A 23438-nucleotide genomic window follows, 5' to 3' on the forward strand; every position below is an offset into this window, starting at 1 on the left:
TTGTGCTCATCTGGAGATGGCAGCAAGATGGTTTGGTTTAGATGGAAGTGAGAAACCACCTTTGGAAGGAAGGAGGGGAAAGTGCATAGCTGTATGGATCCCGGTGTGAATCTGAGAAAGGGTTTCAGACAGGATAATGCTTGAAGTTCAGAGGTGCGACAAGCCGAACATATTGTCACTAGAAATGCAGTCTTCAAGGTTAGTAGTCGTAGAGACAGACTGCGGATAGGTCTGAAGGAGGCTCCCACTAGGAAGTCTAGTACTAGATTGAAGTTCCATAGGGGTACCGATCACTTTAAGGGTGGACGGATCTGCTTGACTCCTCTCAGGAAGCAGGAGACGTCCAGATGAGATGTTAGGCTAGGTTCCGTAGCATGCCAACGCGGCCACCTGAACCTTGATGGAGTTGAGGGACAACCCCTTCTGTAAGCCATCCTGCAGGAATTCCAGGATCATGGGAATTTTGGCTGTCTGCGGAAGGATGTCGTGGTCTTCACACCAGGCTTCAAATATTCTCCATATTTGTATGTAGGTTAGCGCTGTGGAGAACTTGCGTGCTCGGAGCAAGGTGTCAATCACCACCCCCGAGTATCTGCTCTTCTTCAGGCGTGTCCTCTCAATGGCCAGATCGTAAGAGAGAATTAAGTTGGGTCTTCATGGAGGATCGGGCCTTGCTGGAGCAGATCCCTGTGAGGAGATAGAGGGAGAGGGCTCCCCATCATGAGTCTTCGCATGTCTGCGTACCACGGCCTTCTTGGCCAGTCCGGGGCCACTAGATGTACTAGTCCCCTGTGGTGCTCTATCTTTCGAATGATCCTGCCCTGTAGTGGCCATGGGGGGAAGGCGTATAGCAGGTCTTCCTGTGGCTAGATCTGGATAAGGGCATCGTTCCTTTGGGATTGTGGTTCTCGTCTGCAACTGAAGAAGTTGGGAACTTGGGCGTTGGACTGGGTTGCCAGAAGATCCATGGCTGGGGTTCCCCAGCAGTTTACTATCAACTGGAAGGCTGTGGTCAACAGCTTCCATTCCCCTGGGTCTAGACTTTCTCTGCTGAGGTAGTCCGCAGTGACATTGTCTTTTCCCGCGATGTGGGCGGCTGAGATCCCTTGTAGGTTTGCTTCTGCCCACGCCATTAGGGAATCTATTTCCAGGGACACCTGTTGGCTTCTGGTTCCCCCCTGGCGGTTGATGTAGGTGTTGTCCAACATGGCTCTGACAGATTTTCCCTGGAGTCTGTGATGGAACCGTAGGCAGGCTAGTCTGACCGCCCGGGCTTCCAGTCAGTTGATGTTCCACCCCGACTCTTCCTTGTTCCTGGCAGTGGGCTCCCCACCCTCGTAGGCTCGCTTCTGTGGTGATCAAGACCCAGGTTGGTGGAGTTAGCCTTACTCCCTTACTTATATGGTTTTCTTGTAGCCACCATTGGAGCTGGTTCCGTATTTCCTCCGGGAGCTGGAGGCGACCGGAGTAGTCCTGGAACATCGGGTTCCATCGTGACAGTAGGAAGCGCTGTAGTGGTTGCATGTGGGCTCTTGCCCACGGGACCACTTCCAGGGTTGATGTCATGAGGCCGAGGACTTGGAGGTAGTCCCATACTTTGGAGCGGAGACCACCTAGCAGGTTTTGCAATTGGTTCATCAGTTTTATTCTCCTTGTAGGGGGAAGAGCAACCTTGTCTTGTTTGGTGTAGAACCAGACTCTCAGGTATTCTAGCGATTGGAAGGGTTGCAGACAGCTCTTGTTTGTGTTGAAGACCCACCCGAGGCTCTCCAGTAGAGTTTTAACTCTGGTGGTTGCCTGATGACTTTCGTCTGGAGATTTTGTCCTGATCAGCCAATCATCAAGATATGGATGTATGAGGATTCCTTCTTTCCTCAGTGTTGCCGCCACCACCACCATGATTTTGGTGAACGTGTGGGGGGCTGTGGCTAGCCAGAAGGGTAGCGCCTGGAACTGGTAGTGGTGGTCCAGGATTGTAAAGCATAGGAATCGCTGATGCTCATGATGGACTGGAATGTGCAGGTAGGCTTCTGACAGGTCCAGGGATGTAAGGAATTCTCCTGGCTGTATTGCCCTTATGACCGAGTGCAGGGTTTCCATGCAGAAATGTGGTACCCTCAGGTAGTGGTTGACCAACTTGAGGTCCAGGATGGGCTGGAACGTTCCCTCTTTCTTGAGGACGATAAAATAGATGGAATAGTGCCCAGTATTTTGTTGTTGCGTGGACACCGGTGTTATGGCCTTTAGGGTGAGCAATTTGGCCAGTGTGGTTTCCACTGCCATCCTCTTGGAGGGTGCGTGGCAAGGAGATTTCACGAACTTGCCGGAGGGATGTTGTGGAAGCCCAGATAGTATCCCTTTCGAATGATGGTTAGGACCCACTTGTCCGCTGTTATCTTGACCCATCTTTAGTAGAATAGGGCAAGCCTGCCCCCAATGGCTTCTTCCTGTGGAAGGGTCGGCTGATTCTCATTGTGGGGCTGGGGCCTGTGCCAGAGCCAGCTCCCCTCTTGTTGTGTTTGTTCCGAAAGGACTGGCCCCTGCCTGCGTGGCGAGGAGCTTGGTATGTACTCTTGTAGGGTCTGAAGCTCTGTGATCCTCTGCCCCCTAGGTAGTTGGGGAGAGGGGCGTTGGCTTCTTTTGTTCTTGTCCTCCGGTAGCCAAGGTAGCCGAGGATTCGCCCCATTTGTCGGCTAACTTCTCCAGTTCGCTTCCGAACAGGAGGGCTCCTTTAAAGAGGATTCTCGTGAGTTTCATCTTGGAAGTCGCGTTGGCTGACCAACTTCGGAGCCAGAGTTGCCTTCTGGCTGCCACTACGGATGAGACGCCCCTGGCTGAGGTGCGTACCAGATCAGAGGTCGCATCCGTGAGGAAGGATACCACTGGTTCTAGTGCTTCGCCAGGTATGGCAGCGTTCCTGGTCATGGATAAGCAGGCGCGTGTTACCACGGCACAGCAGGCAGCAATCTGTAGTGACATAGCTGATACGTCGAATGACTGTTTAAGGATGGATTCCAGACGTCTGTCCTGGGCATCCTTGAGTGCCGCTCCTCCCTCCACTGGGATGGTAGTGCGCTTTGTGACCATGCAGACCATGGCATCCACTTTGGGGAACACTAGTTGATCTTTGGCTGAGGGTTCCAGTAGATTATAGGGCTTCCAGGGCCCGCCCCCCTTTGAAACTGGCCTCCGGGGCCTCCTATTCCAAGTTAATCAGCTGTTGTATGGCTTGCAGCAAGGGGAAATGGCGGGAGGCCTGACGGAGCCCTTCTAGGAGAGGATTCTTCTTTGGTTCCTCTGTGGTACTTGTGCCTGGAATGGCGAGCTCCTTCAAGCTGAGAGCCACGAGATCTGGTATCTCGTCTTTGGAGAAGAAGCACCTCATGGTTTGGTAAGGTACCGTTCCTGGAGGTATTTCCCCTTCCTCTGTGGGGTTTTGATCCTCATCTGAGGTGTCCGTGTCCCCTATAGGGAGGCTTTTAGCTGGGGGGAGCACGTCACTGGAAGGCCTGGAGGACCCTGGGAGGCAAGGGTGCTCTAGTAGTGGTTGTGTCTGTGCCATCAGTGGCGGTTGCATGTGGACAAAGGTGTGTAGACCCTTGAAAAATTCTACCCAGGAGAAGGATTCTGGGTCTAGATTAAAGGCGACTGCACTCCCCAGGGACCCTGTTTGGGGGAGGGTCGTGGGGGGGATAGAGAGGTCCGGGGTACTATCGGTGGATCCAGATTCCTGTACTGGCTGGGGAAGGCCTTGTGCAGGTTCTCCCAGGGCCTCCTCGCACTGTAGACACTGGGCCATGGCCTCCTTATGCTGCGCCGCTCTTATGTGGCAGGCTGGGCAGAGGGCTTGTGCCTTGGTTTTCTTGGCCGGTGGTGCCATGGTTTTGTGCGCATAGGTCGTTGAAACCCCGGTCTGTGCATTTAATGTACGCACCGACAGGCTTAGCTATACACTCCAGGTGTGCCCAAGATGTGCTCACTGAGATGCGCGCACCACTGTGCACATGGCCTTAACTTGTGCGCCCGGCACAGTTGTGCGCTTAGGTGTGCGTACGGCACCTATGAGCGCGCTGCTGTGCGCACAAGTAATTTGTGTGCCCGGCTCATCCCTGTGCGCACGGATCAGTTAGGCGGACAGAGCGGCGAAATGACGTTGGCGGCCACGCGAGCAAGATGGCGACCACCTCAGAGGGTCTCCACGTGGGAGGACCCTCGTATCCGATCGGGGTCTAGCCCGGCCTGGGCTGATCAATCCAATGGTACAGACGCCGGCAGGTGATCTGTGCGGCTATCCGAGCCTCGGAGACCGGAGACTTAGAAAAAGTTTTCTACCTTACCTTGTCTCGACGTTTCCCAGTTTCGTTCCAGGTGGTCTCCGGCTGCAGGGGGAGAGGGGAGTACCTTCACCGCCGCGCTCAGTATTGCACCCGCTGCCTCTCAGCCGCTCCCATTGCTGGGGGCTAAGTACACGCCGGGAACCAGCTACCGGACCGAGGCCTACCTCTGAGGGATCTCGGAAATCACCTCAGGAAATCTCAACTGGGGGAGGGACCCTCTGGTATCACCTCAGGATAGCGGGGTTCGTCTGGAGAGGTAAGATTTCTTCTTTGTTTGGAATTTTCTTTCTTCTTTGGTTTGAATACTCTAACGCTGAGCAAGCATGTATAGAGTCCCAAACTGCTATGGAGATGGAAAATACTGAAGAGCAGAGCTTCCTGCACGGGTATATGTACTGGTGCTGACGTCAGATAGAAATCTGACTCCGTCTCCAACTGCTATCAGGAGCACACTATACCCATTGGTCCTGAATCCATCTGCTACACACTAGGAAATGTATATTTTTGGATTAAGTATCTGTTCAGAAACAGTATCTGTGCAAAATGTATGAGCCTTCCTAGGATCTTGCAAGCAATCACGATTGTAGACAGAGCCTAACTGGTGTCCATAAACGTATAACAAAAAAAGAGTGAAAAAAATTAAAACCAGCAATGAATGCTTTTTTTTATATTGTGACAAGCATCAGTGATTTCATATGTAATAGTAGTGTTTAAATGATGGCATGCAAAGTAGAAACATAGGTAAATTTTGTTTTGGGGATTGTTTTTTTTTCAGTTTTGAGTTTTTCTCCCTTCTCCTGAGGGATCATTTTATTTAATCTTCATTTTGTTTCTGTTCCGTATTTATTTAAAATTATGTACAGCTCAAGCCCTCCAAGTATGAATGAATGCACATTCCTAACATCAGGAGAAATGAAGGAGAATACCAAAGAGCAGAAGATATTGCATGCAGACTACTGATGAGATATCCTGGTGTGAGTCCAATTTATATCCACAGAGGACTGGACCCCTATTTTGGAATATTATTGCCCTGAGGCCTCGATAATTTCATTAGTATGCAGAGCAAGGGGGTCAGTAATGTTTTAACATATGAATAACTGTAATTTCTTGTTGCAAAATTGTTTTCCTCTAACATGATTGATATATTTGATATATTTTGATGTATTTTGATTATTAATTGTATTATTTATTTGTTATAAACTGCTTTGGATTGTTCGTTTGAGCAAGAAAGGTAGTCTATAAATATATATTAGCATCATTTATACTAACATGAGTGGAGAGATGGCACAGAGGAATCTTTCCACCTCCTCCACAACAGATGCATGTCTTAGGCCATAGACTGTGGGTGATCTTTGTATTTTTATTATTGACTTTAATAGAGAAGGATGGAACAAAACAAAATCCAGGAAAATAAATTATTTCTAACATAAGTATCAAATTCACATGAGATGACTGCTGTGATAGAAAGCAAATATACATCTGCTTCTTTTTTTTTTTTTTTATTAGTCTACAGATAGGTGCTTGTTTGTGGATTATGACTCACTAGACTGACATCATTGCTTATCCTCTTTACATCTTGCCAATGCTGGGTTCTCATTTTGTGGGATTTAATTACATGGAATCATGCAGATGTTTGATCTGCCTAATGAACTTGTGATGAGTATGTTGATAAAATCCAGTGAGATTCATGGCTTGTGACTATACTGTAAAAAAAAAAAAGTTATATACTAAAGACTGAATTGTGTAGTCTTTGTATAGATAAAGCTTTATCTCATGTATTTCAAATTGATCAAAAAAAAAGCAGACTAGGTCCCAAATAGTCCCTGTGGCCAGACTCACACTTGTCTCTCATCCCCATGCTGTTTTCACCATACATGTTTCTACAGTCTGCTGATTTTAACATGTATAGAGAACCCTATGGGTTTCTACTAAGAGGAATGTCCCATTGTCATAAGGGGAATAGGAGTAACATTATTGTGGTTTATTAACTCCCTCATGTGGAAGATGGAAATGGTGGAGTCATCAGAGTATGAAACGCATCGCCACCATTTTAAGGTGTGGATTTTGAGTTAGTTCATTCAAGAGGCAGGATGTTGCTATGCCTGCTCCTGATTTGGGTAGTTTTCTTGTAGAAAGGACCTTTGGGCTTCTAGGGTTGGAACTAGGGTATGGACAAGAGGAAAGGCATCCTTTTTTCTCTTTTTGAGAGAAGTCCATTTTTTGTCCTTTTGCTTTTGGGTGAAAGAGGTTTTATCCACCCTTCCTTCTTCCCCTTTTGGGTTGCATTTTTTTAAACTATTTTTTTTAAACATCTGCCTGAGGGGCAATAGATTGAGTGAGGGGATCAGATGGAGGAGGAGAAGCCAGAGAGTGAGTGACAAGATTGTAGGAAACTGGGGAGGGATAGTCTGTGAGGGAATCAGAAGGAGAGTGAGGGAAGGGGAGGGACAAGATTATGTGTGAGGGGATTGGAGGTGAGTGTGAGGGGACTGGAGAAGGAGTGAAGGTTCATTCAATGGCAAGGATCCTAGACTTCAGGAAAACTAACTTTGTTAAAATGGGGGAGTATCACAAGGAGTCGCTAGCTGAATGGAAAAATATTGGGGAAGTAACTATGGGCAAAATCAAAAGGAGCTATAAGGGCAACTAACTTTTTTGTTAGGAAAGTAAATAAAAGCAAGATGAAAAAGAGGCCACTATGATTTTCTAAAGAAGTAGCTGAAAAGGTAAAGAAAAAAGGTTAGTGTTCATAAACAAGAATGAAGAAAGAGGAAAATAGGCAACAAAGTCTGGAAAAGCTTTGAGAAACTGAGAAAGTAGTCAGGAATACAGATTCAAAAGGAATAAAAATAGCAAATATTGTAAAATAGGTGGTTAAGACTTTTTAAATATATGTTAGTGAAAAGAAGTAGTGCAAAAGCGACATTTTGAGATTCTAGAGGTAAAGGGGAGGAAAATGTAGAGGCTGATAAGGAAAACGTAAAGTTACTTAAATATTTGTTTGGTGTTCACTATGAACCAAATAAGATTGGAAGTAAGATGAACTTTAGTTGTTTTCACTGGTGTACAGCCAAAATACTTCCAAAATGAAAGAGTCAAACTTTGCTAAATCTGGATCACTGAGAACGAAAATGATGCATAAAATTGTTGATTGGCTTTAGTTTTCAGGTTATGCTACTGGGTCAGTATATATGACCTTTGAATTGGGAATTATGGAGGATAAGTGAGTCAAGAAAGGAAAGGATCTCAAATTAGACCAGAATGACTAATATACATCTTAGACTAATCTATGAATAAATCTATGACTGGGTTTGGACAATACTTGCTTTTTTGGGCACAGCAATGAATGCTGCAATCTGAAACTCATATTATGTCATACATGATATGAATTGCATGCTATTATTCAAAGAAGTCGTGAAGGAAAAGTGTTCAGCATTCAGCACTTGTTGAATCAAGGAAGATTTTGTAACCACCCTTACACATCAAGCTGAAGAAATTTGTCAAGGCCGCGAACAAAACTAAATCAGCCTTCAAGTTCCTCGGTAGTAAATTTCCAAGGTTAAGTGAAGCTAAGATGGGTGGGGGAAGGAGGTAAGATGGCTGCATGAGTGGACACACTCACCGCTGCTCCATGTTTTCCTTTTCGTTCCTTCAGTTATGCCTTCCAAGAGGAAAGGATGAGTTTGGGTCTTTCCTTCCAAGCCCTCCTCCTCCAAGAGGCAGCGTACCTGTTTTGATTGTTGGCCACGGAGCCCCATGGCCGGACTCTCTCACCCGAAACCACACCAGAAGCAGGCCCGGGCACCCTTGTGGCTGAGGGAGCCGCCGCCGCCACTACCAACATGACTTCTCTTCTTCGCAGTGCTGAGCACCGCTGTTGCTCCACGCGGCATGGAGTGCTGCCGACACCATTGCCATCTTTCACACAGCTGGGAACCCGCCATCATTCTGCTCTGCAACTGACCTCTGCACGCACGCCACTGCTGGATTTAAAGGGGCTGCGGCAGGAAAAGCCCTACAGGCCTTGTTGATGACATCATCAGCCTAGACCTATTTAAGGCTGGATCCTGCCTCCAGTCTTTGCTTTGGCAATAGGTCTTCTCTCTTCAGAGATGTGGTTTGCCTGTTCCTGAGTTCCTTCTGTGTTTCTCACCTTTTTCCTTCATTTCCTTGGACTGATCTTGGCTTTGACTTCAGATTGGACTTTGACCCCTCAACCTTTGCCTGGACTTTGACCATGAACTACACTGTCCGCCTCAACCTTTGCCTGAACCTTGACCAAGAGCTATGTGTTGCATCCGACGCTGCTCGACACCCTTACTCCGCCCTCTTTACCTCTGTGGCGACTCCCTCCGGGTCTGATGGATGGTTAGCAGCCGTGGCGTCTTCTTGCCCTCTCCCTCCAGTGTCCCCGGACTGGCACGACGCTGTGGATCCGCCATGTTGCCTGATGACGTAGGGCGCACGCGCACGTGTGCTCTGATTGATGTACCAGCAAGGGCGCGAACTTTGGGGCTTCCCCCGGGATGACATCATCCGCGTCCAATATAAAAGGTCTCAGTATTCGCTAACATATCGAGTTAGCAAGGACTCGCTTCGGCTGTCCAAGCTATTCTGCAAGGAGATTCTCCCGAGCTACTCTGCCTCCTCGGACTTACCAGGGGTACTCACTCCTCGGGGGCCTCGCTCTCTTTTCTTTATTTCAGATTGCCAATAGGAACCGGTACTCGCTCCTTGAGGGCCCATGTTCCTGAACACTCTGAAGATTCTCTACTGCCTGGAAGCTATTGCAGATACAGACATTGTGAGTTACCAGAGCTCTCTCAGAGCTTTTCCTGTAACCAGGTACTCGCTCCTCGAGAGCCTAACCCTTTCCAGCTTCTGAGCTTCATTAAGACCTTATGTGAGTTTTGTCATCCAGTTCTGGCTATGTATGCCGCAAACCCTGTGTACTCACTATCTATAGTTTCTCTACAGCTCAGCAACCCTGGGATCATTGTTCCAGTACCTGAGGGACTTCAGCCCTGCTGGGCATATCAGCTCACTACTGCCACCTCTGGTGGTTCTACTAACCTGTCTAATAAAAGAACTATCTGTGTCTGTCTTCATATCCAAGCCTAGCCGGTGGTCCCTCTCAGGATATCCTCCTGGGGACGCAGTCATCTGCCATCGGCCCAAGGATCCACCTATCTACATTCCTCTACAGCTGAGTGTCCTCTCCAAGCACTCTGCTGATAACAGATTGCTACTCCTTTCCCTTCAGGAGTCTTCAGCTACAGATTCATATCAGATTGCTACCTCCGCAGTCTATACCTTAACAAATTGTTTACTACTCCCTCTACAGAAACTGAGCATATCAGATGGCTAACTCCTCCTTCCACAGGAGCCAGTTCATAACAGATTACTAACTCCTCCTTTTACAGGAGCAAACGGTAACAGATTGCTAACTCCTCCCCTCCGCAGGAGTAAAACTCCTTCTTCCGTAGGAGCCGCATCATAACAGATTGCTAACTCCTCCTTCTTTAGAAGCCAAAACCTAACACTATGTCACCTGCCTCGACCTTTCCCTGGATCTAGACCACGAGCTATGTTGCCTGCCTTGTCCTTTGCCTGGACCTTGACCATGAGCTATGCTGCCTACCTCAACTTGTCTGGACCTTGACCATGAGCTTTGGTGCCTTTTCCTAACCTCAGCCTGAGCACCAGCTACATTTCTACAGCAGGACTTTCATCACTGCAGAGGACCCACCTACGTCCAGCTGGCCCTGGCATGTGAGGGCTCAACCTAAGGGGAACGTGGGCTGGTAGTGGTGAAGCTCCAGCTGGGCCTCTGCTTCCCACCAGCCTTGCCTATGACAGTGGGGACCTGTGGAGCTCCCCACGGGTAGCATCAAGTGCCCCTTGGTCCAAGGGTCCACCAGCATATCAGTACCATTCTTGAGTGTGTACCTCCCATTTCTGCAAATGAGCCAGACCTGAGCTCCATTGTTATTTCAGGTGGAAGAGAACCCTTTTTGACCCTGGGTGACACATCTTTGAGTCCCTTCAATATTCGTCTGCTGCCAGCTGAATGAGAGCAGGACATCGCTGAAGGTTTCGAGGCATGTAGTGTTGTCTTCGTAAGCAGCACCATGATGGAAGGAGCAATCAACACTCTATCTCCATCAGTGGTTGAAGCAAGTCAAGGGGCCAAATTCCATGAACCAGGTCTCTTGAAGGGAGGACTTCTCCACTATTTTCAACATCAGAGTTGACACTGGGAAACATGGAGAAGCAGTCTTCTGGCTTCCCTGCTGCAAGTGAGTTTTATGCAGCGAGGAGCTTCCCTCTTCCATCTAAGCTGGCAGAAGTATCTTTAAACACATTGTGGGATCTCATTGCCAGTCTCTGTCTCTTTTTCTAAGTGCTATGCTAATGTTAATTCCCTCTCTACTAGAGTGAATTCTCTTGCTCAAGATCATCAAAGAATTCTTAAGGAACAGGCTGGATGAATTTAACAATTTGAGACGGCTGTTAAAAAAGTGGAATGTGTCAATGCTACTATAATTCAAGAATGGGGTTTTCTTACACAGATTAGAGTCCGTGGAGAATCTCCTTAGAACTTTAAATCTCAGTTTTACCAATTTTCCAAAAACATTTGGTGAACTTCCTCAATTGACTTTGAGAAAATATTTAATGGAAATTTTGCATTTCATTCCAGAGAAGATTCCATCATTTAACAAGGTATTCTTTCTCCCATTTAAGTTCAGTCCTGTTCAACAAGTTGCTTCTAAGGGACTCTCTAAAACTGTGGATTTGACTTCTTTATTGGAATCCTTATTACTCGAGATTGTGGAGAGGATAACACTTTTAGTTTCCTTTTTAAATGAAAATGATTTAAGTACAAACATGAAATCTTATTTCTGAAATATGAATGTGAATTTCTTTGGTCAAACAGTAAGGATTTATCCTGATTAGGGTAGGTCAATGCAAAAAAAGAGAGGCTTCCTGACTTATGCCAGGAGGCACAGGCCTTAGGAGCCTCCTTCTTATTAAGATTTGATTACCTCACTCGTCGTATTTCTTTCCAGATCATTTATAAATATATTGAAAAGTAAGAGTCCCAATATAGATCCCAGAGGCACTCCACTGCCCACTCCTTTCCACTGAGAAAAATTGTCCATTTAATCCTACTCTCTGTTTCCTGTCTTTTAGCCAGTTTGTAATCCACAAAAGGACATCGCCACCTATCCCATGACTTTTTGCTTTTCCTAGAAGCCTCTCATGAGGAACTTTGTCAAACGCTTTCTGAAACAGTGGCGTAGTGAAAAGAGATGTTCCATTTAATGAACACAATAAACAAGCCAAGAAAAGCCAAGTAGCCACTGAATAAGGACTAAATTATGTACACATATATGTATAATAGTTTTTGCCCTTTTGTTTCAGAGTAAATTTTATTTCTATAATCCTTTTGCTGATTTAATTTTTAAAGTGTTACATTAATAGGACAGGTGAAATATTATGCAACCATAAATACACAAAAAGTCCTAAGTTTACAATTTATGATTAAAACTCTATCATCTATGTACTGTCTACTCAATAGAAACATAGAAATAAAATGTAAAAACAAATAGCCTGGAAACTGTAGCCAAACAGCTGGTTTAGGTGTCACATTTGAATTCGACACATCAACATCGATAATTAATGGAACATTTTATCGCTAAAGCAGACAACTTCTATACATTTGTTTACCAGTGTTTTCAACAAAGTGTGTTCCTGAGAAAATAACTAAACATAGTAGATAAAGCAATATGTTGTTAACCAAACTGAACCTAAAACACTTCTTATACGTCGACGATGTCCAGATCGTGATCCCCCTTAAAGAATCCATCACAAAAACTCTAGAATTTTGGGAAAATTGCCTTCTAGAAATCAACTGCCTCCTCACCAGTCTAAACTTAATATTAAATTCTTCAAAAAGCAAACTCCTTCTCATATCCCCGGATAACAGTAACATCACTACGAATCCACCAGTCAACCTGCAAATTTCACAAGTAAGAGACTTAGGAGCTATCATTGATAATTGGCTAAACCTAAAAAAATTTATTAACCAAACAACTAAGGACTGCTTTCATAAACTACATTTCCTAAAAAGAATAAAGCCACTCTTCCACTTTCATGACTACAGAACAGTTCTGCAAGCAATAATCTTCTCTAAGATAGATTACCGTAACTATCTTATTAGGTCTCCCCTCATCTCACACCAAACCTCTTCAGATGGTTCAAAACACGACAGCCAGAATATTGACAAACACAAGGAGAAGACCTACATTGGTTGCCAATTCACTACAGAATCATATATAAGTCCATTACTACCATCTACAAAGCTATTCATCACCATGCTCCGCTAAACCTACAAATCCCATTCAAAAAACATACCTCCGCCAGACCCATCAGAGAGACTTATAGAGAATCATTACATGTACCACACTCCAAAACCTCTCAACATAAAACCTTTAGAGACCGGGCCTTCTCTACAGCAGGACCACCTCTATGGAACTCCATCCCTCCGGATCTGCGGCAGGAACCCTGCCTTCTAACATTCAGGAAAAGACTCAAAACGTGGTTATTTAAAAAAGCCATTCCGGACCCCAACTGAACCTTAATGCACCCTCAATTTACTCTCAGACATTACCATAACATTGTAAACAATAACATTGTAAATACCATAACATTGTAAATAATTGCTCTTTCTGCTAAATTCCTATCGCCTTTTTTTCTGCTCCCAGTTGTGTACATCCCTGTTTTATTGTAACTGCAACGTTTCTCTTCGCACCTGTTAAAGTTTTATTGTATCTTCATTTTACACCCCCCTTGTTAAATGTAAACCAGCATGATGTGATACCTATCGCGAATGCCGGTATAGAAAAACACTAAACAAACAAACAAATAAATAAATAAATAAATAAAATATAAATATGGCTAGATGGGATACACCTGAAGGTATTAAGGGAACTTAGAAAAGCTCTGGTAGCTCCACTAGGTAACCTTTTCAATGCTTCTTTAGAATTAGGAGTAGTTCCAGAGGACTGGAGACTAGTGGATGTCATTCTTATTCACAAAATGGAAGTAAGGAGGAAGCTGGAAACTACAAGCTGGTTAGTCTGAACTCTGTTGTGAGCAAATTAATGGAATCACTGCTAAAACAGAGGATAGTGCAGTTTTTGGAATCCAATGGATTGCAAGATCCAAGGCAGCATGGTTTTACCAAAGGAAGGTCAGGGTATTATATAATGGATGCATGTCTGTGCCATTGCCAGTTTCACCAGTTCATCCACCAGCTTGCCAAGTTAAGAGCTAGAGCCTCTAAACCCCCCTGGTTTGATAGCCTCACTCCCCCCAGTTACCTCAGACCCTTTAAACCTGGCAGAAATGGCTAATTTCTTTTCTTTTTTAAGTTACACCTCCTCCATAACAGAAGTTGCACAGCAATAGACCTGGGCATGCAGGTATTTACGTACACATCTCTCGGCCATGCCCTGAAATGCTCACGCCCCACCTAGACTACGCCCCTTTTAGAAATCAAGTGAGATGTACATGCAGAGGAGATACTCGCACATCTGGGCAGCTTTTAAAATTCGGTGGACGCGCGTGAGCCTGACTTGTGCAAGAATCTCCTGACTTTGGCATGCGCCAGGCTTTTAAAATTCACCTTTAAATGCTTTTAGCATTCCTTTTACTGACTCGGCCCCTTAGTATGTTGATAACTTAAAAAAAAAAAAAAACTATAATAGCAAAAGGAATTAAAAAATAAGGAAGATAGATTAGTTTCTAAGTGGGATGAATACCTGGTTTAAAGCATACTCTTTTAGGTAGGTCCAGAGGCTTGAAAATGGATTCAGATTCAGTCAGCCAGTTCAAATTCACTACTGTGTGTGGAATATTTAGAGACCATAAAAACCTAAAAGACACATCATGAAAGAATAAGAAGTGAATCTTTTGTTATCTGTCACTACATACTTTTCTACATTGTCCAGCCAATGTAGAAAAGAAGCAATTTCATGCAACAAGGTGTCACAATAAACATTAAATAAAAATATACCCAGTAGGTACGCGCGGGCATAGATTTGTGCACGCAACCCGGCGCGCACAAACCTACGCCCGATTTTATAACATGCGTGCGCAGCCGCACACATGTTATAAAATCCAGGGTCAGCGCACACAAGGGGGTGCACACTTGTGCACCTTGCGCGCACCGAGGCCTAGGGGAGCCCCGATGGCTTTCCCCATTCCCTCCGAGGCCACTCCGAAATCGGAGCGGCCTCGGAGGGAACTTTCCTTCTGCCCCCCCACCTTCCCCTCCCTTCCCCTACCTAACCCACCCCCAGCCCTATCTAAAAACCCCCCTGACCTTTGTTGACAAAGTTGCACCTGCCCCTGTGCCGGAGGCCTCGGTCCCGCCCCTGCCCCACCCCGCCTCACCCCAACCCACTCCCCACCCCTTTTTTCAAGCCCTGGGACATATGCGCATTGCCAGGCCTATGCAAAATAGGCTTGGCACGCACAGGAGCAAGTTTTAAAGGGTTACGCGCATATATTACGTGTGTAACCCTTTTAAAATCCACCCCAGTGTCTCTTACACCAATTTCAACAATATTATTATGGAATCAATTTTCAAAAAATGGCCTAGGGCATGATCATATATAATACATTTGGGACATTTTGTATCATATGCAAGCTAGCTAGGGTGGAGTGACTTGTGAAGTGCAAATTTACTGTTCGATATTTGCTGTAATAACCTTGATAATGAAATAGAGAATACACTTAGAAAATTCACAGATACCACCAGTTTGTAAAACATTCTATGCACCCTGGAGGACAGGATTAGAATTCATAATGAACTTGTGGTAACTGGAACATTGGCTGGAAATAAACATAATGAACATCAAGAAGGAGGGAAAAAAAGTAATGTATAAATATTAAATGAATAGAAATTCCACGTGGTGGGGGGGGGGGGGGGGGTAAGAGTATGGCAGTGGGTGCATATTATTGACCACCTGGCCAAGATGAACTAACAATCTGTGAAATGTTAGCAAAAATTAGAAAGGCAAATTAATTTGGCAACACAATAATAATGGGAGATATCAATTGCCCCAGTATTGATTGGATCAGTGTCTCATTAGGACATGCTAGAAAGGTTAAGTTTCATGGAGCAACTGGTTCAAGAACTGAAGAAAGGGGCAGCTACTTTAGATCTATTCCTCAGTGGAATGCATGACTTGGTGCAAGGGATTACTGTGGTGGGGCAGCTTTATGGTAATGCAGTCAAATTTCACAAAATCATTGGAGGGAAGACATTAAATAAAACTACTGCAGTAGCATATAACTTTAAAAGAAAGACTATGAAAGAATGTGGAAATTCAAAAATACTAGAAGGAGTGGTTGCAAAGTTTAAAAGTTTGCATAAGGTGTGGGCATTGTTTAAAAAATACCATCTTGGAAGCTCAGATAAAATGTATTCTATGCATTAGAAAATGTCAAAGACCAAAACACTGCAGGCATAGTTTAATGGCGAGGTGAAAAATGCAGTTAAAGACAAAAGGGCATATGTCAAAAAATGGAAAGCAGACCCAAATGAAGAAAATGAAGCAAAAAGCCTGTCGGGAGTTAATTGGGATCCTGGATGATTGAGAGGGTAAAGGGAATAGCAGAAAAACTAAATTCTTTGCATCTGTCTTTACAAAGGAGGATGTTGGGAACATATGCCAGAAATATTCTTTGGTGGTGATGATTCTGAGCAATTACAACAAATCTGTTTGATAATGGAGGATGTAACAGACCAAACTGACAGAGTAGCAAATCACCAGAACTGGATGGTATCCACCCTACAGTCCCGAAAACTCAAACTTGAAATTGCAAGCCTGTTACTAGTAATCTGTAATTATTATTTAAAACAGCCACAATACCTGAAGATTGGAGAGTAGCCATGTAACATTGATTTTTAGAAAGGGCTCCAAGAGTGATCTGGGAAACTATAGACCAATGAGCCTGATGGTGGTACCAGAGAAAATGATAGAAGTTATTCTTAAAAGCAAAATTACATGGATTTGGAAAAGGGAAGTTTTGCCTTACAAATTTATTAGATTTATTTGAAGGTATAAATAAACATGTAGATAAAAGTGAGCCAGTATATTTGGATTTTCAGAAGGCACGTGACAAAGCCAAACATGAAAACTTCCTCAGGGAATTAAAAAGTCATGGGATAGAAGGCAATATCCTATTGTAGATTGGTAACTAGTTAGACTGTAAACAAAGGGTAGGAATAAATGGTCAGTTTTCTAAATGAAGAAAAGTCATTAAAAGAGTATCACAAGGATTTGTATTGGGATCTGCACTGTTTAACATATTCATAAATGATATGGAAAAGGGAAGGACAAGTAAGGTGATCAAACTTTCCCCAGTGATGACAAGCAACACAATTTAGGGCTCTTCAGCTGGAAAAGAGACAGCTGAGTGGGGACATAATAGAAGTTTATAAAATCATGAGTGGGGTAGAATGGGTAAATAAAGGACAATTATTTATCCTTTCAAATAAAACAAGGGCACTATCCATGAAACTAAGAACCAGCAGATTTAAAACAAATCTTAGAAAGAACTTTTTCACTCAACATACAATGTTGCCAGAAGACCTGGTCAAGATGACTAGCATAGTGGGCTTTAAGTTCCTGGAGGAAAAGTCCATTAGATATTATTTGCTAGGTAGACTAGAGAAAGCCACTGGTATCTGCTATCCCTGGGAGTTAGTAACAAGAAATAGTTCTACTTTTTGAATCTACTGGGCACTTATGAGAGACAAGATGCTAGGTTTGATGGATCTTGGTCTGAACTAGCATGGAATCTCTTATGATCTTGTTGGAGTCATTTTTTGTTACTTTTGCTGAGGATGTATTTAGAGGTTAAGCTGTATGGATTCAGAGTTTTCACCCAAACACAGACTAAATTGAAGGCCACAGGCCAACCTCTGAGTGAACTCATATTTACGGTTTTGCACTGCAAAATGCTTACAAACAGGCCAAGAGTCTGTTTAATTAATTATTCCAGTAGATCTATGATGAGAAAGCAAGCAATTAACTTATGCTGAAGCCTGAAAGAGAGTGAAGGCCACACAGCTGCGTCACAGAGGGAGGGAACATCACTGTATAAGGAATAATAACAGCGAGAGAGAGAGGGAGAGCATGCTTCTGGATGTGAAAGTACAGGCTGATCCTTTGGAAACATACAAGCTTTTATATATAGTATATGTAGCAGTTGTTATCTACCATTACTTCTGTATAATATGAATTTATTTGTTCTAGCCTCCTATTGCTCAAATAACTTTCCTAAGTACCTGAAACCATGATAAACTGAATTAAAGTTTGTGTGTGGCTATTTGTGTAGGGAATAAGCTCCTGGGTTCAAGCTCCCAGGTATAATCCCGGTAATTGAGTGCATTTATCTTGGATAAGCCCCTCAGGTAACCCCCAGTGTAGACGTCAGTGAGATTAGCCTCCCAGGTCAGAGCCCCTGGGCAGAACGCCAGTCTGCATGGTCTGAACCTGGAGTAGTCCTTATCAAGCTATATAGTAGGGCTGCAGAAAAAGATCAGGCTGAAGTAGACCACAAATAATGTGCTAACAGCTAAATAAATATAAAACCAAACACCATACTGGGATGAATTAATAAGACAAATGAGATAATTCTTTCACTTTATTCAGTACTGGTAAGGCCTTGGTTGAAACTATATGTCCAGTTTTGGAGCACAGTAAGTCCATAAAGATTTGAGAATATCTAGAGGAAATCACTAATACACTAAGGACCTTTTAGTCTTACTAAAAGTATAAGACCCTGTTCTGACCATCCCTTATATGTGTTAGCTATTTTGGTATCTGCCAGAAATGGGATGTAGAGACCTCTATATGAGTCAGAGAGAAGTTTGAAGCCTGTCCTAGAAGAGGAAAACTCTGTTCTGGGTATCCCCAGTATACAGAAAGATTCAGTAGAAAGTTTCCTAGAGGAAAGCGAGAAGATGTTAGAGCCTTCCCTTTAAGCAGTTGGAATCATTCCCCAGAACAGAGTAGAAGGAGACTAAGTTGAATTTTAGAGGAGGTGTTTGATTCTTCTTAAAATGAAAATTGGAGAGAGGGGAGAAGAAGATATTCTGCCTAAAGCAACATCAAACTGAAAGGCAAAACAAGTCTGGATTTGGCAGTCTTCTAAGAAGTTTCAGCTATAGCTGTGATGTGAAGCATAACGTTCAGTGAAAGACTCTGTGAATAAAATTTTTAGCAAATATCATGGGGCACTGGAGGGTACATAATGAAGGTGACTCTTCATAATCAGAGTGTGTGGCTGAGTCTTTCTGTGCTGGGGACCTAGGTATACCTAAATATCATAGCCATCTAGATTGTGACAATAACTATTTTCCAACACACCATGAAAGAAAAACTGTGCAGTGTGTTTAGCAGAGGCATGTTAGAAAGATTTCTATGCTGCAACAGGAAATTATGGATGGTTAGTTCAACATCTGGCTCAATCATCCACTAGCAAAGTATTCAAGCTACTTGTCAAAAGGCTCCATGGGTAGTGCCTGTATCTCTTTAAAAAAGACTCTATTCATTCTGTGCCTTCCTTAGCTGAGACCTAGCCTCCTGACAGTGAGGGTCACAGGGCTCCTCCCTGTGGGTGGTAACACCTCTCACTTCAGCCCAGGGTTCACACACCATCTGATATCTCAGAATCCTAACATAAATATTCACTGTCAGTTACTTCAAGTAAATAAGGATTCTTTGGGCACCACAACTCAATGTGTATGTCTCATTTGTGGAAGCATCTAGAAATAACCAATGCATGTGTAACTTTTCACTGGAGAGCCGTATAGAGACCATTTTCCTCCTCTTATATTATGCCTGTTCTTTATAACCTTCATTGGTTAACAGTTGATTTCAGAATTCGTTAGTAAATCTTAACAATAATTCACAAAGTTGCCTGTGATCTGGAGAATGTTTGGCTAGGGACAAGACTTTGTATGTATACAACTGAAAGGGAGCTACATTCAGTGAATAAAGGATTACTGATAGTCCCCTTTATCGAACAAGTTCATGTAGGGGAAGTACAAGAAGGGCCTTTTCAGTGGCAGGACCATTAATTTGGAATTCTATGCCTGATGAGATCCATCTTCTGGGAGATCATAGAGTATTTAAGAAAGCTGTAAAGACCTAGCTGTTTGAGGAGGCATTTATAGAGTAGATAACTATTTAGTGGATGTAGAGATGGGTAGGAAATATATAATATGAAAAGTTTTTTTAAAAAGATGAACAAGAGTAGTTTCTGCCCCAATATTTGTGATCCAACATGATTTGCTTTTATTTAGTACCATTTAGAGGAGTAATTTTTTACATTGTCATTTTTAATCGTGCTCTTATTGCATGCATATATTGTTATTATTGTTTATATGAAATCATGTATGTAAGAAAAATGTAAGCCATTTAGATTTGTGATAAGTGGTATAGAAACTAATTAAATAAATAAAATATATAAGAAATAGAGTCAGGGTTAAAATTACCTACAGGGAAAGATTGAAATAGTTGGGTCTATGTAGCCAGGAGAAGAGAAGACTGAAAGGTGATTTAATTGCAGTATTCAAATATGTAAGGAGGTTCATAAAGAGAACAGTAATCAATTCACCATCTGTACTGGAAATAGGAGAGGAAGAATTGGTTTTAAAGTGCAGGGAGAGGAGGGAGTTTAGGTTAGATATTACAAAGAATGTTTTTCCTGTAAAGGTTAATCAAGTACTAGAAAACGTTACCAAGTATAGTTGTGAAGTGTCCATCACTGATGGTCTCTCTTTTTGGATTGTTCTATTGCTATACTTAAACCAGCTACCACCACACAGACCCAACATACCCCAGCTTACTAGTGAGATTCATTCCTGGCATCGTTTGTATAAGACAGATGCGTTTGTAGACATTTCCTCTACAGCGACCTGTCAATTTCATTTCCCACTCAGCCCTGCAGGAATGGGACCACCGAGTTTTAATCTTCTACCCACCTTCCTAGAAAGCAGGTAACGAGTAAGTTCTGACTACTACACAGTGACAGGCTTTTACTTTATGTTCTTCCAGTCTTTTTCATCCAAGCTACAGTGGTGTCAATTACTGGAACTGTGTTTGATTGTGCTCAGGCATGCAGCTTAGAGCCAAGTCTATTTGGAAAGGCTCATTACTTTAGGATGACTTTTGTGTCCATCGCTAACACAAACTGATATCCACATGAATAGAGTTTACAGTGTTCTAGCAGCTGTATCGATCCTGCAGAAAAACGCAGTCTTTGTAGGATGCAATACCTGTTATTAATATGCAGGATATAATATAAAAACAAGATTAGTCAATAAATAAATGAATGAACAAGATGCAGTGTATGAGTATTGAGACCTCTTAGGTCCCTTATTCGCATATTAGATGACATCTATTTAGCATTGAAAGTTCACATACAATATCATCTTTTTTTGTTGATTCAATAACCTACAAAACTCTCAGTAACAGGGATGCAATAATAAGCCATATCAGTCCTGTTAGTCCCATTTAGCCAGCAGGGAATATTTCCAGACTGCAGCCTAGCACACACACTAAGTGGTTGAAGGAGAATTCATATTCAAAAGTGAGAGTTCAAAAAGTGTATTTTCTCATGCATGTCTACAAACACGTCAAGCAAGAAGTGTTGAATGGGGGAGCAATTCTTAGGGCCTGATTCACTGAGATTTCTTCCAGTTTTTGGCTATGGGAAAACAGAAAGCTAAGTAAATCAGGCCTTTAGTTTGCAAGCACACTGATAATTAAGGGATCATTTCTATGTCTGAGTATTATTTTTCATTGTTCCTATCCTACAAATCCTCTCTTTAAGTATAATTTTCCTTCACTGGCATGATTAATGCCAACACATGCACTTTTCTTTCTCATCCTTCTGCACAACTGAATCCCACTTTAATCATAGCAAGTCAGAGACAGGATATACCATCAGATGAGTTAACATGATAATAATGATCAAAAAGATAGAGAAATCCCATCAAGGAAACTAGCAAGGCTTTAATGGAACTGGGTAATGGAATTATCTTAAAATATATATTTCACTCCAGGAGACTGTTAAAAAAGATTCCAGGAGTCCCCCCCCCCCCCTCAATCAAGGTCAGACACGTGATGCAGTTGCAATCCTTTTCAATTACAGATGCAGAAAAATCCATTCTTGATTAATTAGGTATTTATTCTGAATTCTCTTTGTAGCCCTGTTGCTAGGCATCAATACTCAGTTAAAAACACTTGAGTACTAAAGAGTCGGTTACAATACAAAGAAATGTACAGCTTCTAACGAGAATCCTAATATGTAGTGTACTTGAAAATCCAGACATGGCTGTACTGGAGAGTCTTTTGAGACATATTCTAAAGATTAGGAAATAAACCACGTTTACATTACGCCATTATGGTATTCTGCTCAGTAGAATGGTGGTGCCACAGTCAATTATCCTTTCTTCAGTTCATAGACAACCGCATGACACGACCTCTTTCTGACTTGAGGGAATCATATGTATATTATCAGTTCCTAGGTGCATGCTCAGATTGTTTGTTTCTTCACACCAATACAAGATAAGATTACCAGCTAGCTCCATTTTTTTTCAGGGTCCAGTCCTGGCTTTACTCCTTAGTATGCATTGACTTGCTCAACTGATGTCTCTAAGTAAAGGAGGACTGGCAGTCCATGCCTGTGATATGGTAAACTGGGAGAACCCTCAACTTAACAGCAGTAAATAATAAGACTTTTCATCACTGACATTTCTTTCATTCTTTATTGCTTTGGAGTCCATTCCATTCTGAAGGCAGGGTATGAACGTACTTCTGATGTTATAGGTAACAATTTTGAAAAACTGTTTCTCAATTGTTTAAGAAGTGAAACAGCCCAATATGGCTTGTTGGTGCCTTCGGACCCTGCCCTTCTTCGTACTTTCATGGCTAGGGTACGATGGACAGAAAAGGAAGAATTTCCAACATCTGTGAAGTTGGGCAGGAGGAAAGCAGAGTTTTCTATTACATCCACTCAGAAGACCTGAATGAAAGGACAATGGGCTGGGGAGGAGACAGCATCCTGCACCCAGGAATAGAGGAACGGGAGAAGGAGGCAGCACAAATATATATTGCAGCACTGAACCTTCCTATCCATCTAGATAGTGGAGAAAGATTTCAGGGTGATATGAGGCTTGTGTGGGGTGGAGGGACTCTAAGGTTATGTTGCGTCCGTCAGTCCTCGATGGCTTCACCCCATTTGCCTCACCTTATTCACGGCTCCTCCCGCTTACCTGGGAAAGATGGCTACCACAGCATCTACAAGCCGACCTCTTTGCTGTCCCCAGAACGGCTATGGTGCAGCCTTCCACCATTGCTCCTCCCAGGTACCTACTAGGGTGCACGCGCAACCTACGTCTTTGTACCACCCTTGGCACGAACCTCTAGGGCATTCCCTCATGCTGACGTCACACCATCCGGGTATATTACCTTCATAGATTTGCTAGCTCATTGAGTTAGCATGGACTTGAATCTGTTCCTGTCTACGCTACTCTGCTGATTCCGTGCTGCCGCAGGAAGTTCTCTCTCTGCCCTTTGGGGTAACTGCTAACCTGGGTACCCACTCCTCAGGGGCCCTCTGCTTTATTTCAGGTGCCTTATAGGGAACAGGTACTCACTCCTTGAGGGCCTGCTGTCCCTGCCTCAGTGCCTATACCTTCTACAACATACCTGGTGCAATCGCATACCAACATCTAACACCTAGTGAGTAATCTAACTCTCAGTCTATCTCATCCACAGTATCTCCTCGCTGGGAGACCTGCTGTGGAACCTCCTGACGTCATCTAGGAGAGAAGGGCTCCCTCTGCCAAGGTCACTGAGACTACAACTACAGACTGCCTCACTACTGCCACCTCTGGTGGATAACTTCAAGCTGTCTAATAAAGAACTATCCTGTGTTTTGTGTGTACGAGTCTAGCCCAATGCTGTGGCTCCTTACGGGGCTCCTCCCCGTGGGTACGGTCATCTCCAC

General features: G+C 43.5%; 1 protein-coding gene across 2 annotated transcripts in view; it reads right to left on the reverse strand.

Annotated features, from left to right (window-relative positions):
* LOC115099285 overlaps positions 1 to 23438 on the reverse strand; it is a 187648-nt gene that overhangs the window by 59302 nt on the left and 104908 nt on the right. For both annotated transcript variants that reach the window (XM_029616840.1, XM_029616839.1), the window contains exon 8: positions 14165 to 14277. In XM_029616840.1, coding sequence (XP_029472700.1) covers positions 14165 to 14277 — 113 coding nt within the window. The remainder of the gene's footprint in view (positions 1 to 14164; positions 14278 to 23438) is intronic.

Source organism: Rhinatrema bivittatum, chromosome 9 (assembly GCF_901001135.1).
Source record: "Rhinatrema bivittatum chromosome 9, aRhiBiv1.1, whole genome shotgun sequence".
NCBI lineage: Eukaryota > Metazoa > Chordata > Amphibia > Gymnophiona > Rhinatrematidae > Rhinatrema > Rhinatrema bivittatum.